The following is a 13240-nucleotide window of genomic DNA, read 5'->3' as shown; positions in this document are numbered from 1 at the left end:
ATATATATATATATATAAAAATATAAGAGTTCATAAAGTTTAATTATATTGTAAGATTATTTCCATATATTTTAACTGAGCTTCAAAACATAGTTATAACTGAAGCATGTCTTAGTGAAACACATGTGCAGATATTTGTCTTCATCTTCCTTTCAGAAAACTAATGCTGTTTTATGACTAAATGTTGGTAATTTCTTTATAATTTGAACTCATTTCTGCCCATTCAAAAGCTGAGAAGCTTTGATAAAAGGCTGTTCCTCTGTCATGCTGGAGCAAGTATCCAGATAACCGGTGAAGGAAATAAAAAGCAGCTCAAAACTGCAATACAATATGCAGATACAGTATGTAGTTGTTAGGCACTGATTTCAGTGAAGAGAGTCATGTGATGAAGAACTTTCTCCCCTTTGAAAGGCAGCATAAATCTAGTTTGTAGTAAAAGAAAGTTTACTTTCTTATTAATTTTTAAGTTAAGCCTGGGACTGTCACAAAATGAAGCACAAAAGTCAAAGTAAATAACAGTTAATGTGGGAGTGAGATTGACTTGAAAAGATTATGGGGTTAACTCTTGTTTAGTAAGACACGGTATGTTCTTGGGGGAAATTTTTAATGAGAAAAATGGTAACTTTAATAGAGATATGGTGGTATTAAGAAGATGCTAGCTACATTTTACAAACCTACACAATTCAACATCAGTAAATAAATATGGTTACGCCAATATGAAATACTCCTAATACAGGACCTTTTCCAGAAGCAATGTTCTATTTCAATGTAGAATTTTGTGGCATAGGAAGAGAAAGCATACTATTTTTCTTTCAGATTTCACATGGATCTCCAGTTGTTCAAACCATCAGTGTCAGTGGCTATCTTATATCCTAGCTCACATTTCGAAGGTGGCTGTCTTCCCATATTCAAAATTCCACTGAGATACTCTCTAAGAAAGAGTAGAACTTTATCTGCATTTTTATATGCAATATACCTCTGTGTAAAAGGAAAATGTTCACTACTTACAGACTACTTTCAAAAGCAAGCCTCTTGGCATTTTAAAAATTATTATTAAATTTATTTTATTATTATTTTAATTATTACTAGATTTTAGACTGTCACCTTTTTTTCAGTTGCTATTTTGTGATCTACTTGTCTTCCCATTGGAGAATGCAAATGCTTTGCACTAACAAAACATTTTTAAATTATTCAAAAAAAAAATTTTACTTGGAGGTTTTTTTTCTCCTTAGGTAAAGGAAAATAATAGTCAGAGGCTAGACGACCTGCACAAGGTCATGCAATGAGTCAAGCAGAACTTTGTCTCTGCTGCATACTTCTAATGCCAAATCACAGCTTTGTTAAATATAAGTTTCACACCCAACTCAGCCAAGTGTGCCCTAAAAGTAGTTTGCTATCCAGCTTTGTCAAAACCTATAGTCTTCACATTTCACCAGGTTAATGTGATTTAAAACTAAAAAAGGGCAAATTGTTATGAAAATAATTACAAATACTCTAGAAATCTAGCAAGAAGGATGTGTATAATACAAATTTCATCACTGATATCTATTTATGTTTTTGTTGCTTTCAGAGTGCCTGTGAAGATGACGACAAAAGCACCAACGTTTACACAGCCATTACAAAGTGTTGTGGCACTGGAGGGTAGTGCCGCAACCTTTGAGGCTCATATTAGTGGTAAGCCTTTGATTAATTCTTGCAGATTGATTATTTTAATTATTTTTAATAACATTTATGCTAAGCCAAACAATTAACACTTTTTGGAGATCATAATCTAAAATGAATGAATAAATAGCAGTGCTGGAATATTAATATATAACCACCTCATACGATACTGACGAGCAGTGTGAGTTGCTATCAGATATCCACAGACATGCTGCATAAAGTTACAAGGCCTCCCAAGCAACAGCAAATCATCCTGCCAATGAGAGCACTGTCTGCTTCTCATGTGTCTTAGAATCATCAGAACTGGGGAGAAATAACATTAAAAGTATATACATAAAAATTCATACTGTGCTAATAAGGGAACTTCATTTAAGCACAGAGAGAGTAATCTTGCTTGGATGTTGATCAGACAGAATGAGGATCAAGGTGCACAAGACAAAGCGTATAAGGCATATGCAAGTTCTTTGTTGATTTGGTGTTAAACCTTACTCCAGCTAAGCTGTATTTCTGTGTTCTGTGCCTTTGAGCTTACTTAATTCCAGAGTTCTGGTAGGGGGTTTGAAAGCACAGAGTCTAGGTCCACATGGACACTGGGGAGGGAGGAAGACACTAACTTGCTAGATGGTAGATGTGCTTAGTGATCAAGTAATGCAATTTAAATATGCTACATAATTTTAAAGAACAGTTCATTTTGCCAGTCTACACACTACTAAAACACCCTGTCTTGTGCAAAACCCCATGCAACTGGCTAACATAACTTTACCAGATAACCAACACCCTGTTCTAAGTGTGCCTCTGACCTCAGCAGTGACTAAGGAGAAATGACACATGGTCCTGCTGATGGAATTATATTGTCTTACAGGCATTAGCAATGTGATGATCCACATACCATAAAACACCACTCATATGCTCTGTGACAGGTGCAAACACATGATATGTCCAGCTATAAAGATCTCTGACATCTGTGGTTCACTGTGTTTCATCCTGTAGTCCTTTTGGATAACACTAACTCACACAAGGTGTTTGAACATGTTCTGTAGTCAATATTCATGATTTTTTTTCATGCCTTATTCTGTTATTTGATCTACTATTCGGTTAATTGCCCTGACCTTCTCTTCTCTGTACACTGTAAATTATTTGTGAAAAGTTTCTTTCCAGTGATGATTACAATGCTTGTTTTATTACAAATATATAAATATATCAAAACAAGTTAGGATGCTAATATTAAGGCTCAGTGTGCGATTCTGGTTCTTTTAATTTGTGTGATATCATGGCGTACTTGGGAGTGGGAAAACCTGATTTCTAAGAAGAGATAACAGCAGTTTTTCTAATAGCATATACCATATTTGTATTTTAGCTTCAAATACCATGTGAGGTAATCTTCTGTTAATGGTTAATTCTATTGTGAGATTCTGGAATAGTTTTCCTGCCTCAAAAGTGTTCACCAAGATCTGACAGTGTATTGACATTTAATTTTTTAATAAATAAAAAAAAAATGAAAGTTTTCTTTCTTGAAGTAATTGCATAAATAATGGAATGCACAGCTTTGTTCTGCTACATTGTCTGCCCTTTCTAGCTGTCATGAACTGATGTGAATTTGAAATTCAAGCTTTCTTTTTATGTCTGATAACACTGCTCTTTTATATACAAGTATTAATACACAACTATAATTTGAACTTGAAGAACCCAGTTAATCTAAGAGTATCAAAAAAAGTTTAGCAACCAGCGGAGGTGCAATTTTGCAGTCTGCACACTAGAACTAATGAATTCACTGTTGTATCAGACTGTGAAGTAAGTGCCACATTTCAAAAGTTTTGACATCAGACCTAAATACCCAGTACCTTCCCCTGCACTCAGAAAGTGCAGAACACGCAAACCTGGTGATTAAAAGCGGCACACGCCAGAGCAGCTGGGACATCATCATAGGCAGTGCCCTACTTGGACAAGCAGTGGCTGAGTGGATGTGAGACAGCACGTCACTGTCAAGAAAGTCTGTAGTGCTGCTGGCATTAGACCTGTGCCCAAACTCACGTCTGCAGTACTGATCAAATATTGCATTTGTTCATAAAAAATTAATCTGTACTCTGCTTAACTGTGTCTGAATCTATACTTTCAGATATCCCTCAAGGCAAGACAGCCTTTACACTGCCTGTTGTTGAAAGCTGCACATCCATTGTTCACAGGACGGCAGTTCTCACATTGCTCTCAGGACAGTCTCACCGAGTTTAGTTACATAAGCACTGAACTTGAGGCACTTCAGGTTCATTTCCTTCTTCTTGACAATAAAGCTCAAAACCCCTCAAGGACAGTTTTAAAATTAAAAAGAACATCCTAATAATTAATATTCAACTCATAGTGTTATTTGGCACCTATAAAAGTAAGTCCCTACTCTATGTAGTCCATGCAAAAATATCTGTAATCTGAGGTAGACCTTACTGTTTAGTGCCCAGCTCTGTGACATCAGACTAGAAAAGTGATAGCAAATGGGTGAAGTTGAGTTTCTTTTAATATGATTTTTTTTTCAAAACGGCTTCTAACTTTGAGTCCCTTGAACATACTAGTTTGAGACATCAAAATAGACTTCATTTTTAAAATAGAGGCCTTGATCAACCTACCCCACAATCACCCATGTTTGCTAATCATCATCTGATGCTTCACCAAGAAAATAAAACATGAGTTTTGATTGCCTAGCTTAAAATATTTTGAAACCCATTTGTACAAATGTTGAAGACACCGAGCTCTGGATGAAATCAGTGGGATCTGCTGTATACTCTGGGACAATAATATCCAAGTTGTCCTATATCAGCAATACAAAATCGAGTGACACCAGCCCCCTCAGGACTGTTTAGTAACTTTCATTTGTGAAATTAACAACGCTTAAATGTACTTTTACCCTTTTTGATCTCTCGTCCTCTCTAAAACCGGCCGTGGTTTTTTTTTGTTTTGTTTTTTTTTTTTTCCTGTGTATGTGTGTTTCTATTTTGCACGTATCTAAAATTCAGTTTGTTAACTATGAGCAAAATGTAAAACTTTCCTAACCAAGTCTGGCGTGACTTCAGACAACCAGTAAAAGCTTCAATCTACATATCTCAGCTTCTCTTTCATTTTAGACTCACATAGTCATATTCCTGACACATTAAAATCCCAAATAATTGAACGAGTCTATAGAAGGGATCCTTTAGAAAGGAAGCATAATTCTGTAGGCTTTGGGTTTTCCAAACCACAGAGTGTGGAACTGGGAAAATTAGAGCAGCTGAAGTAACTGCAGTCTAACATCTCCTTCCTGAGCCCCTCTGCAGTGCAACTGGTGACTTGACTTGAGTAGAGAAGTACAAGAAGTAGATTTGCAGGGATTTCCATTTTGGAAAAATCTTGTTCTAGGTCTACAAAAAAAGATTTTGAACTGGAACTGTCTCCTTAAATTACCTGTTCTCCTTATGTAGCAAATACGAAATTTTTACCTGTTTGTCAAATGGATTCCAGTTTCCTAGTAAAGTTGGTTGAGTAGAACACTGGGATGAGAATTTCTACTAGAAATCTAAAATCATCATTTAAAATGGAGGAAAAAAAAAAAAAAAAAAAAAAGAAGAAGAAGCAAAAGCTGTAGGTATATATAGGTGAAACTCTTCTGACCAAAAGAGTCTTGCTCATGACCCTGACAACAAAAGAATAATATATTTGGAAAAAAAAAAAAAAAATCGTCTGATTCCAGCTAAACTGCTTTCCACCAAACTCAAACAGAATGAACGCTGGAAAAAAAAGAAACAAACCCCTGAAACACTAATAGCGTTTGATGGTAATGTCCACAACAGACACTTTTTCTGTCACTTCATTTTCTAAAATCATATAGTATCAGGACAACAGCTTAGTTGGTAGTTCTGATTTTTACTTTCTCTCCGAACTATTGAACTGCACAATTTTGTTAGTGATAAGAAATACTACTTAGATACTAGCAAATAAATTAAAAAATACCTCATGAATATTAATTCATCCCCCTCATAATTTTGATGAACTTTTTATGCTCAACAGAACACCACAGTTGACTCATTATTCAAGGGATTTCCTAAATGCAGTAGCCTGTGCAGTTGTATTTTAAAGACCTTTCTCCGAAGAAATTCCTTTACCCTTGTATCACTATAATAGATCTATGCCTGTCCCCCTACACTATAACTGTGACTAAGTGAACAAGTATTATGGTAATTTTAGATGTCTGTCATTTCATAGCATCTTAATCTCTTTTTGTCTCCCTTTTTCTTTAGGTTTCCCAGTTCCTGAGGTGAGCTGGTATCGGGATGGCCAGGTTCTCTCTGCTGCAGCTCTGCCCGGTGTGCAGATCTCGTTTAGTGATGGCCGCGCTAGACTGGTGATCTCCGCCGTGACAGAAGCCAACAGTGGAAGATACACCGTGCAAGCCACCAATGGATCTGGGCAAGCAACTAGTACCGCTGAGCTGCTTGTCACAGGTACCCAGTAGCTAAAGAAAGGCACATCTCCCCAGCAGCAGTGTGGGAAAGGGAGCAGCAGCAGGGGAGTCACAGATAACAAAAAAAAATTTTTGAAGTACATGATCAGCAAAGAAACAATTTTAAAAATTCCTTTCCCTAAAACAGTCTAGAATTCAGCAGATAGTCTCACTAGTAATTTCTAACAGCATCCTTTACACCTTAATTGTATAAAGCTTGATCTTGATCTTATGAACTCTTAATCACCACTACAAACTTCTGATTTAGCCCTGTAGAATTTTGCTCATGTGATCTGCCACACTGGTTACGTTCAAACTACACATGCAAGAAAGGACAAAGTTCTGCTGTTCTTCGTAATATTTGATGATATGACTGATACTTAACAGAATAACTCACATACAGGGCCATATCCAAGAGACTGTGCTTACTGCCTATGATTATAATCAATATAGCTCTACTTCTAGAAACATTTGCAATTATGGGAATAATCAGAAATATCAGCGATTTTAAACACGTGAAAAACGTTAAGGGTGTTTGCACTTTGGCAAACCGAGTAATGTTTTTAATGTTTGAGAAGGTAGTATCTTCTGTCAGCAGCATGTGAAGGAGAAATAAAACTTGTGCACTTCTGGTGATGAAAATATCTAGCCCTTACAGTTCTTTCTAACAGCCGTTACTGTTTTCTTTTTTTATTTCTTCAATAAAACTGCAGCTGGAACAGCACCACCAAACTTCTCACAACGACTACAAAGCATGACTGCAAAGCAGGGAAGTCAAGTTCGTCTTGACGTGAGAGTGACTGGAATCCCTACACCTGTGGTGAAGTTCTATCGGGATGGAGTAGAAATTCAAAGCTCTCCCGATTTTCAAATTTTACATGAAGGAGACCATTACAGCTTAATAATTGCAGAAGCATACCCTGAAGACTCCGGCACCTATTCAGTGAATGCCACAAATAACGTGGGACGTGCTACTTCAACAGCTGAATTGCTGATTCAAGGTAACAAGAGTAGAAGATTCAAGTCATGAGAATAAGACAGCATTCATTGTTGTAATGTTAGAATGCATACCACTTCATCAAGCTGACATTCAATAAGTTAATTTATAACTTTTTTTCTCCAGAGTTATTAACTTGCTGTGAAAAAAAGCAGTGTCTTTGGTGAAATTTGCCAAATATTTTTGTCTGAGAATTTAAAAGGACCTTTTGTCCAGAATAGGTATTCTTTAAACAGGGTATACAGTAGACCACTTTCAGTTGGTCTCATTTTGTTCTGTAGGTTTCTCAGGGATGTATCTGTATGCCAGCTTTGATAGAATAGATATATTAGACTGTGGAACTGTACATGGTCTTACAAATGAGCCTGATAAGGATGAAGACAGTTCTTGGAGAATTGTAGCAGTGAATCATTCTTCCCAGAGCAGTCCTGCTTAGATTTCACATCACTCAAGCTTCCAGTCTGTGTAGTCATCTGAGATCCAGGACTGATTTGGAAGAATCAACAATAAATGTGTTTTGGTTTGGTTTATTTGGGGTTTTCTTCTAATAACATAGTAATGCAGAAATATTATTTTGAGTGTTTTTACAATTACCTGTCTATAGATACTGCAGGGAAAACAGACGATTGCTTAATTCTTTCTCTGTTGTTTGTAGAAATTTGTATATAATTGGAATTGCCCATTCATTGTTTCTGCAACTGCATATTGTTTGTTGCCATACTCAATTCCCCTGACCCTGTTCTCTCTTCCAAAAGGTGAGGAAGAAGCCGTTCCTGCCAAAAAGACAAAGACAATTGTTTCGACTGCTCAGATTTCACAAACAAGACAAGCCAGAATTGAAAAGGTATATTTTTCAAAACCAAAGCAGGTAAGGCTAAAATATAGACAATTACTTTTACAGTATCTCAGACTTGGTTTCTTAATTTCGTTGTAGAAGACTGAAACCCACTTTGATGCCAGATCACTTACAAGTGTTGAAATGATCGTGGAAGGTGTGACAGCTCAACAGCTCCCACACAAAGCACCTCCACGAATGCCTCCTAGACCTACGTCAAAGTCACCAACTCCACCAGTAATTGCTGCAAAAGCACAAATGGCACGACAGCAGTCACCATCACCTGTTAGACAATCGCCATCACCTGTAAGACATGTCAGAGCACCAACACCCTCACCAGTAAGGTAAACGTACTCTTTCATACAGAATTGCTTTTTGAATCACTTTCCTATGTAGCGGTAGTGCCACAGAATGAAAGCATAATGTGAAATGGAAGAATGCACTGACTTGACACTGACTTGAGTTTATGCTGGTGGTAAGCTGTAATGTGCAGTGCTTGCCACTGCTATAGGATTGTGTGCCTCTTATGGAAGTTTCCTGTCCCATGTAAAAAAAAAAAAATCCTTTAGAGAATAAATGCCGTTTGATTGCTTTACATACAGCTGAAGTAGTACTCAAAGCTTAAAGTTAATGATGAAAGACAAAAAACCAGTAGGGCAGTTTGCCCTTGATTATTTTAGATTAACAGAGAAAAGAGCAGTGACACTGCATGGCAAACAGGTTGGAAAGTTATGTAAAAAAACATGAACACGTGTGGTGGTAGTGACTGCAGAAATAATGTTTTGAAAGTAGGCAAGGTAAATGTGGTTACAGAAGAAAAGATGTTTAGTTCTGCTGCATAAAGGGTCTTGATGGGGAAAGTGAGCAATCTGAAGAGCAAGGCTCTCTCTGGGAGACCTCAGGAGGTCTGTGCCAAGAGGCAGGCAAAAAGAAAATTACCTTGAAAGTCCTGCAGTTTCAGAATCATGCAGAACCAGCATTGTGGAAGGAATGTCTCCAAGCTGAGAGCTCAGAAGAGCCCCATTTAAATTGCCAGAGCTAGGAATGTTGGTGAATTTTCCCCCACTGAGAATAACTTGCAAGGATAAGAGATGGATTGATAGTAACTGGCAATAACTAAGTGCACAGATGAAGGAATAATTAAATAGTGCCATCTAGAGTGCATGTAGAATTAGAAGTTTGTGCTCCACTGGTAGTCAAACCACTTTCACCTGTACATTACACAAGAAATAGAACATTCCCAGGATGCTGCTGCCCCCCACTGTTGTAATTTGTTAATGTAATCTGGGAAATGCAGTATAAAAAAGAAAATTCAAAGAAAATCTAAGTTAGAAAGACTGTTAAAGCATATTGAAAAATACTTTTAAAATGTCTGCTAAGATTTGGATTTAAGTTTTTGAATACAAAATTTTAGAAACTAGTACTTTCCAAGTGGGTACCAATTCCTCTTGCTGAGATTTGTAAATGTAAGAATGGGAAAAAAATATAGGCTTGCCTGGAGCCTGAACGTGTGTACGGATGGCACGTGGAAATGAGATGTGGTGCAGGAGTAGGTACGGTGGTGTGGCTGCTACATGGTACTACATAATATTCTTGTGAAGACTGGTTACACTAGTAATTTTGTCCCTCTGCAGAACCAGACCACAAATACAATATCATAGCTTCTAAGACTTCTGTATTATTCATATTAAAATAATTAAGACAGAGCAAATGGAAATAAAAAGTGTATTTTTATATTTTAAATATACATGTTTGAGTGAAATGCCCTTTGACACTTGCCCTTAATTTGCTTTGGGAACCTAACCAAACTACAAATATGCGTTACAGCAATAAGTGTGACAGAAACACATATTAGGTGTAGTGTTAAAAACAAAGAAGTGTAATTTACAAGTAGAAGACCTCAAAAACGTTTTCAAATTCAAACTACAAAAAGTACTGAAGGTACACTAAACGGAGTTCTTTATACAGGTGTCATCATATGACACTCCATTAATCATATTAATACTTTATATTTTCTTTAGATCGGTTTCTCCTGCTGGAAGAATTTCCACCTCGCCCATCAGACCAGTGAAATCTCCATCTCCAATCCGTAAACCACATGTAGTGACAACTGGGGCTGATGTCCTTCCTCCTTGGAAGCAGGAAGGATATGCTGCAACCACAGAAGCCCAGATGAAGGAAACAAGAGTATCTACAAGTGCTACCCAAATAAGAACTGAAGAAAGATGGGAAGGGAGATATGGGGTCCAAGAACAAGTTACCGTTAGTGGTGCTGCTGCTGGTGAGGCTGCAGCTGGTGCTAGAGAGGTAAGGTCTATTTTTGGAAAAAGCCTATTGGAAAGAGTCTGTTTTTTGGTTTTGTTCTGTGTGGACTCACCACTGCTGCACAGAATTGCTAAATGGGGTCTGAGTCTGCTTTTGAGACAGTTATGCTGCAAATATTTAAATGCTTCGTTGCAACATTCTGTCACTGTACTTGTTTCGTGCTTCTTCTGAATGTATGTCAAACATGAAAAAATGTTCTTTGATGTGACTAATATAGGTGAGAAAGGACAGTGAAAAAACAGCAGCTGTTGCTACAGTTGTTGCTGCTGTGGATCAAGCCATGGTGAGAGAACCAGCTCCAGGTGCTATAGAGCAAACTGCTAAAAGGACAGCAATGACTGCAGTCCACGTTCAGCCTGTTCAGGAGCAGGTAGAAACAGAGCACAGACACTCCATCATTTTCCCTTTATCCCTTCATCCAACATGCAAACAAAGCATGATTCACTGTGAGGAATTAACAAGATATGACCCAGTGCAGTGCCAAAGCATGCATACTCCTATAGAGCATCTGGACTGTAAAGGAATGTTCGTGGATCACTTACTCCATTGTTTTCCATCATAGCAGCATTGAACTAATTATTCTTAAACAGTTTTTAAGTTTAAGAATGCCTTCTATGAAACTGATCTTGTATTCTCCCTTCTCATTTACTCTCTAACACTTTTCTTACACCAATGAAGTTTTTCCTCTAATATCTCATTTATAATTTTCCCACTAGGAGTGAAATAATTCTCCCTTAGTATTTTTCCTTCATTTGCATTCCTCTCTTGTTTTTCCTTCTCCTCTTCTTTTGATGATCAATTTGTTAAAATTAATTTTAAGGCTTTGGGTTTCTTTGTTTGTTGCTATAAAAATCAGATGACAAAGGAGGAAATGGTAGTAGTTACCAGTGATAAAGCTGCAAAACAAACACTAATATCAAGAACTAGAGAAGGATTTGTTACTTCACAAGAACAAAGGCACATCTCTTATGAAAAGGTGAATACAGATGTTACTTCTGATTGTCATACCCTACCTTGTTCAAAAATCTAATATCTCATCAAAAAGACAAGGCTATAAATAAGACAAATGTCATACCTTACTATTTTTTCTTTTAATTCACTCTTCTTTTACTTTTATTCACTCTTCTAGTTTATATTGTTATTGTTCTTCTATCTCTCCTTGATGATGACTTTCCTTCCTTTATTTAATTTCCATTATTAATACCTAAGAATGTGATAGATAACCTTGCAAGACATTAACTTAAAAAAAACAAAACTTTTTTTTTCCCTGTTGTATGGTGAATTACTAGACAGTACTCCTAATAATTTAAAGAACTGACATGTAGGAAATATCCCTTCAATATATATTTTTTTTTTTAATGTTGTTTCTAAGCTTGCCATTTGTAGCCTGCTTTCTTTGTTGGCAGCACAGTGGGTCAGAAAAAGAAGGAAAAACTCATTCTGCATTGAAATCAGTTTTGAAAATACTGAGGAGTGATTTGAATTCAGATTATTTTAGCATGTATTTTATCAGACAAATGTGATTTAATGGAAAATCAGCTTTTATAGAGAAATGTTACACTTGCATTCTGGCTAAAATGCATATAGAAGAAAGTGTAACATGTGTTTTAAATACTGAGAAACAGAAATCCACCTGGGAAAAAAAAAAACCAACATGTTTACGTGCAGATCACATCTGAACTTCTTGGCAAAGTGAAAGTTACCTAAAACTTGTTTTCGATATCCTACACTTATACATATCCTCAGTTTAAACTGATTATGTGGGACAGTTTTTCTCTGATCCATTTTTTTTGCTACTGCTTTCAGTAGCAAAGGAAACATTTGTGGAAAATTTTACTATTTTTATGCAAAAAGTCTAACGGTTTTATAGAAGTCTGCTTATGTTGTTATTGTTGTTTCCAGACTAGATGACTTTGAAATCTGCATTTTAACATTTTTCCTCTCTTTCGTTTGTATCTTCTTTTCCAAATACATTGAAGATCACTTTCTATTTTAAATCAAAATATAATTTAACATTCCTTATTTGTAAACATCCAGGTAAGAAAGGAACCAGAGAAAACTCCACTACCCACAGTAATAACTGCCACAGACAAAGCCAAAGAACAAGAAACATTATCACGAGCTAGACAAGAAATATCTACCAGACATGAGCAGGTGCACATTACTCATGAAAAGGTAAATAAATGTTACAGACGTTTGTAACTCATTATTGCACTCTAATAAATTTATAAAACCTCATTTTTCATCAAATGTGCTACTTACCTGTGTTCTGCTTCTTTATGGAGAGAAGATTACAAAACTAAACATAAAGGAAAGTATTCCAGATATAGACCCTGACTATATCCAGATATATCTGAAGCGAATAGTGCTTCAGATTGGGTTCTACTGATTTCATTACAACTCTGTCTACAGAGGAAGACAGAAAGAAGAACCCTTCCTACAAATCCTTCAGTCATTATAGCTTTTATTGCCAGAGTACTCAGAATTTCATCTGATGCTTAATGAACTTTGCTTTTTGTCTGAAGGTAGCTTTCTGAAGATATTAAATTATTTTATTATTATACTATAATATAATTATAGAATAGTATAAGAATGATTATTGTTACATAATATAATTATACTATTATGATGCAAAAGTATCTCATGGTATGATGTTTGTGTGGAGTTTGATTTAATGAATTTCATATTTGTGCGAGAGATGAATGCATCTGCTGGACCATATTGTGGAACCTTGTTTGCTGGAGTAGCTGATGAAATAGTTCCGTCTACTGATGGGAATAAATATTAAGTCAATAATAGTCGTTTTCATACAGTTTCTGCAAAACATAAGAAGGATATACCACAATTAACTATGAACTGGGAAAATTCTTCTCTAATTCACATACAGATTAATGCAATATGTTAATAACTTGGGATGCACTTTGTTCACCTAGCATATAATATAGGCAATAATTTGATC

The 13240-nt window shown here is 36.2% G+C and overlaps 1 protein-coding gene across 1 annotated transcript in view; it reads left to right on the top strand.

Annotated features, from left to right (window-relative positions):
* The first annotated feature begins 1583 nt into the window (after positions 1–1583).
* LOC103772733 (titin-like) overlaps positions 1584–13240 on the top strand; it is a 46336-nt gene continuing 34679 nt past the window's right edge. The window contains exons 1-9 of the mRNA XM_008940077.1: positions 1584–1674; positions 5922–6125; positions 6838–7125; positions 7877–7965; positions 8056–8300; positions 9978–10263; positions 10499–10651; positions 11138–11257; positions 12319–12456. Coding sequence (XP_008938325.1) covers positions 1584–1674; positions 5922–6125; positions 6838–7125; positions 7877–7965; positions 8056–8300; positions 9978–10263; positions 10499–10651; positions 11138–11257; positions 12319–12456 — 1614 coding nt within the window. The remainder of the gene's footprint in view (positions 1675–5921; positions 6126–6837; positions 7126–7876; positions 7966–8055; positions 8301–9977; positions 10264–10498; positions 10652–11137; positions 11258–12318; positions 12457–13240) is intronic.

The sequence above is a fragment of the Merops nubicus genome, unplaced genomic scaffold (genome assembly GCF_000691845.1).
Source record: "Merops nubicus isolate BGI_N331 unplaced genomic scaffold, ASM69184v1 scaffold16925, whole genome shotgun sequence".
Lineage (NCBI taxonomy): Eukaryota > Metazoa > Chordata > Aves > Coraciiformes > Meropidae > Merops > Merops nubicus.
The sequence above is the reverse complement of the archived record's forward strand: the minus strand, read 5'-3'. Positions and strand labels throughout refer to the sequence as shown.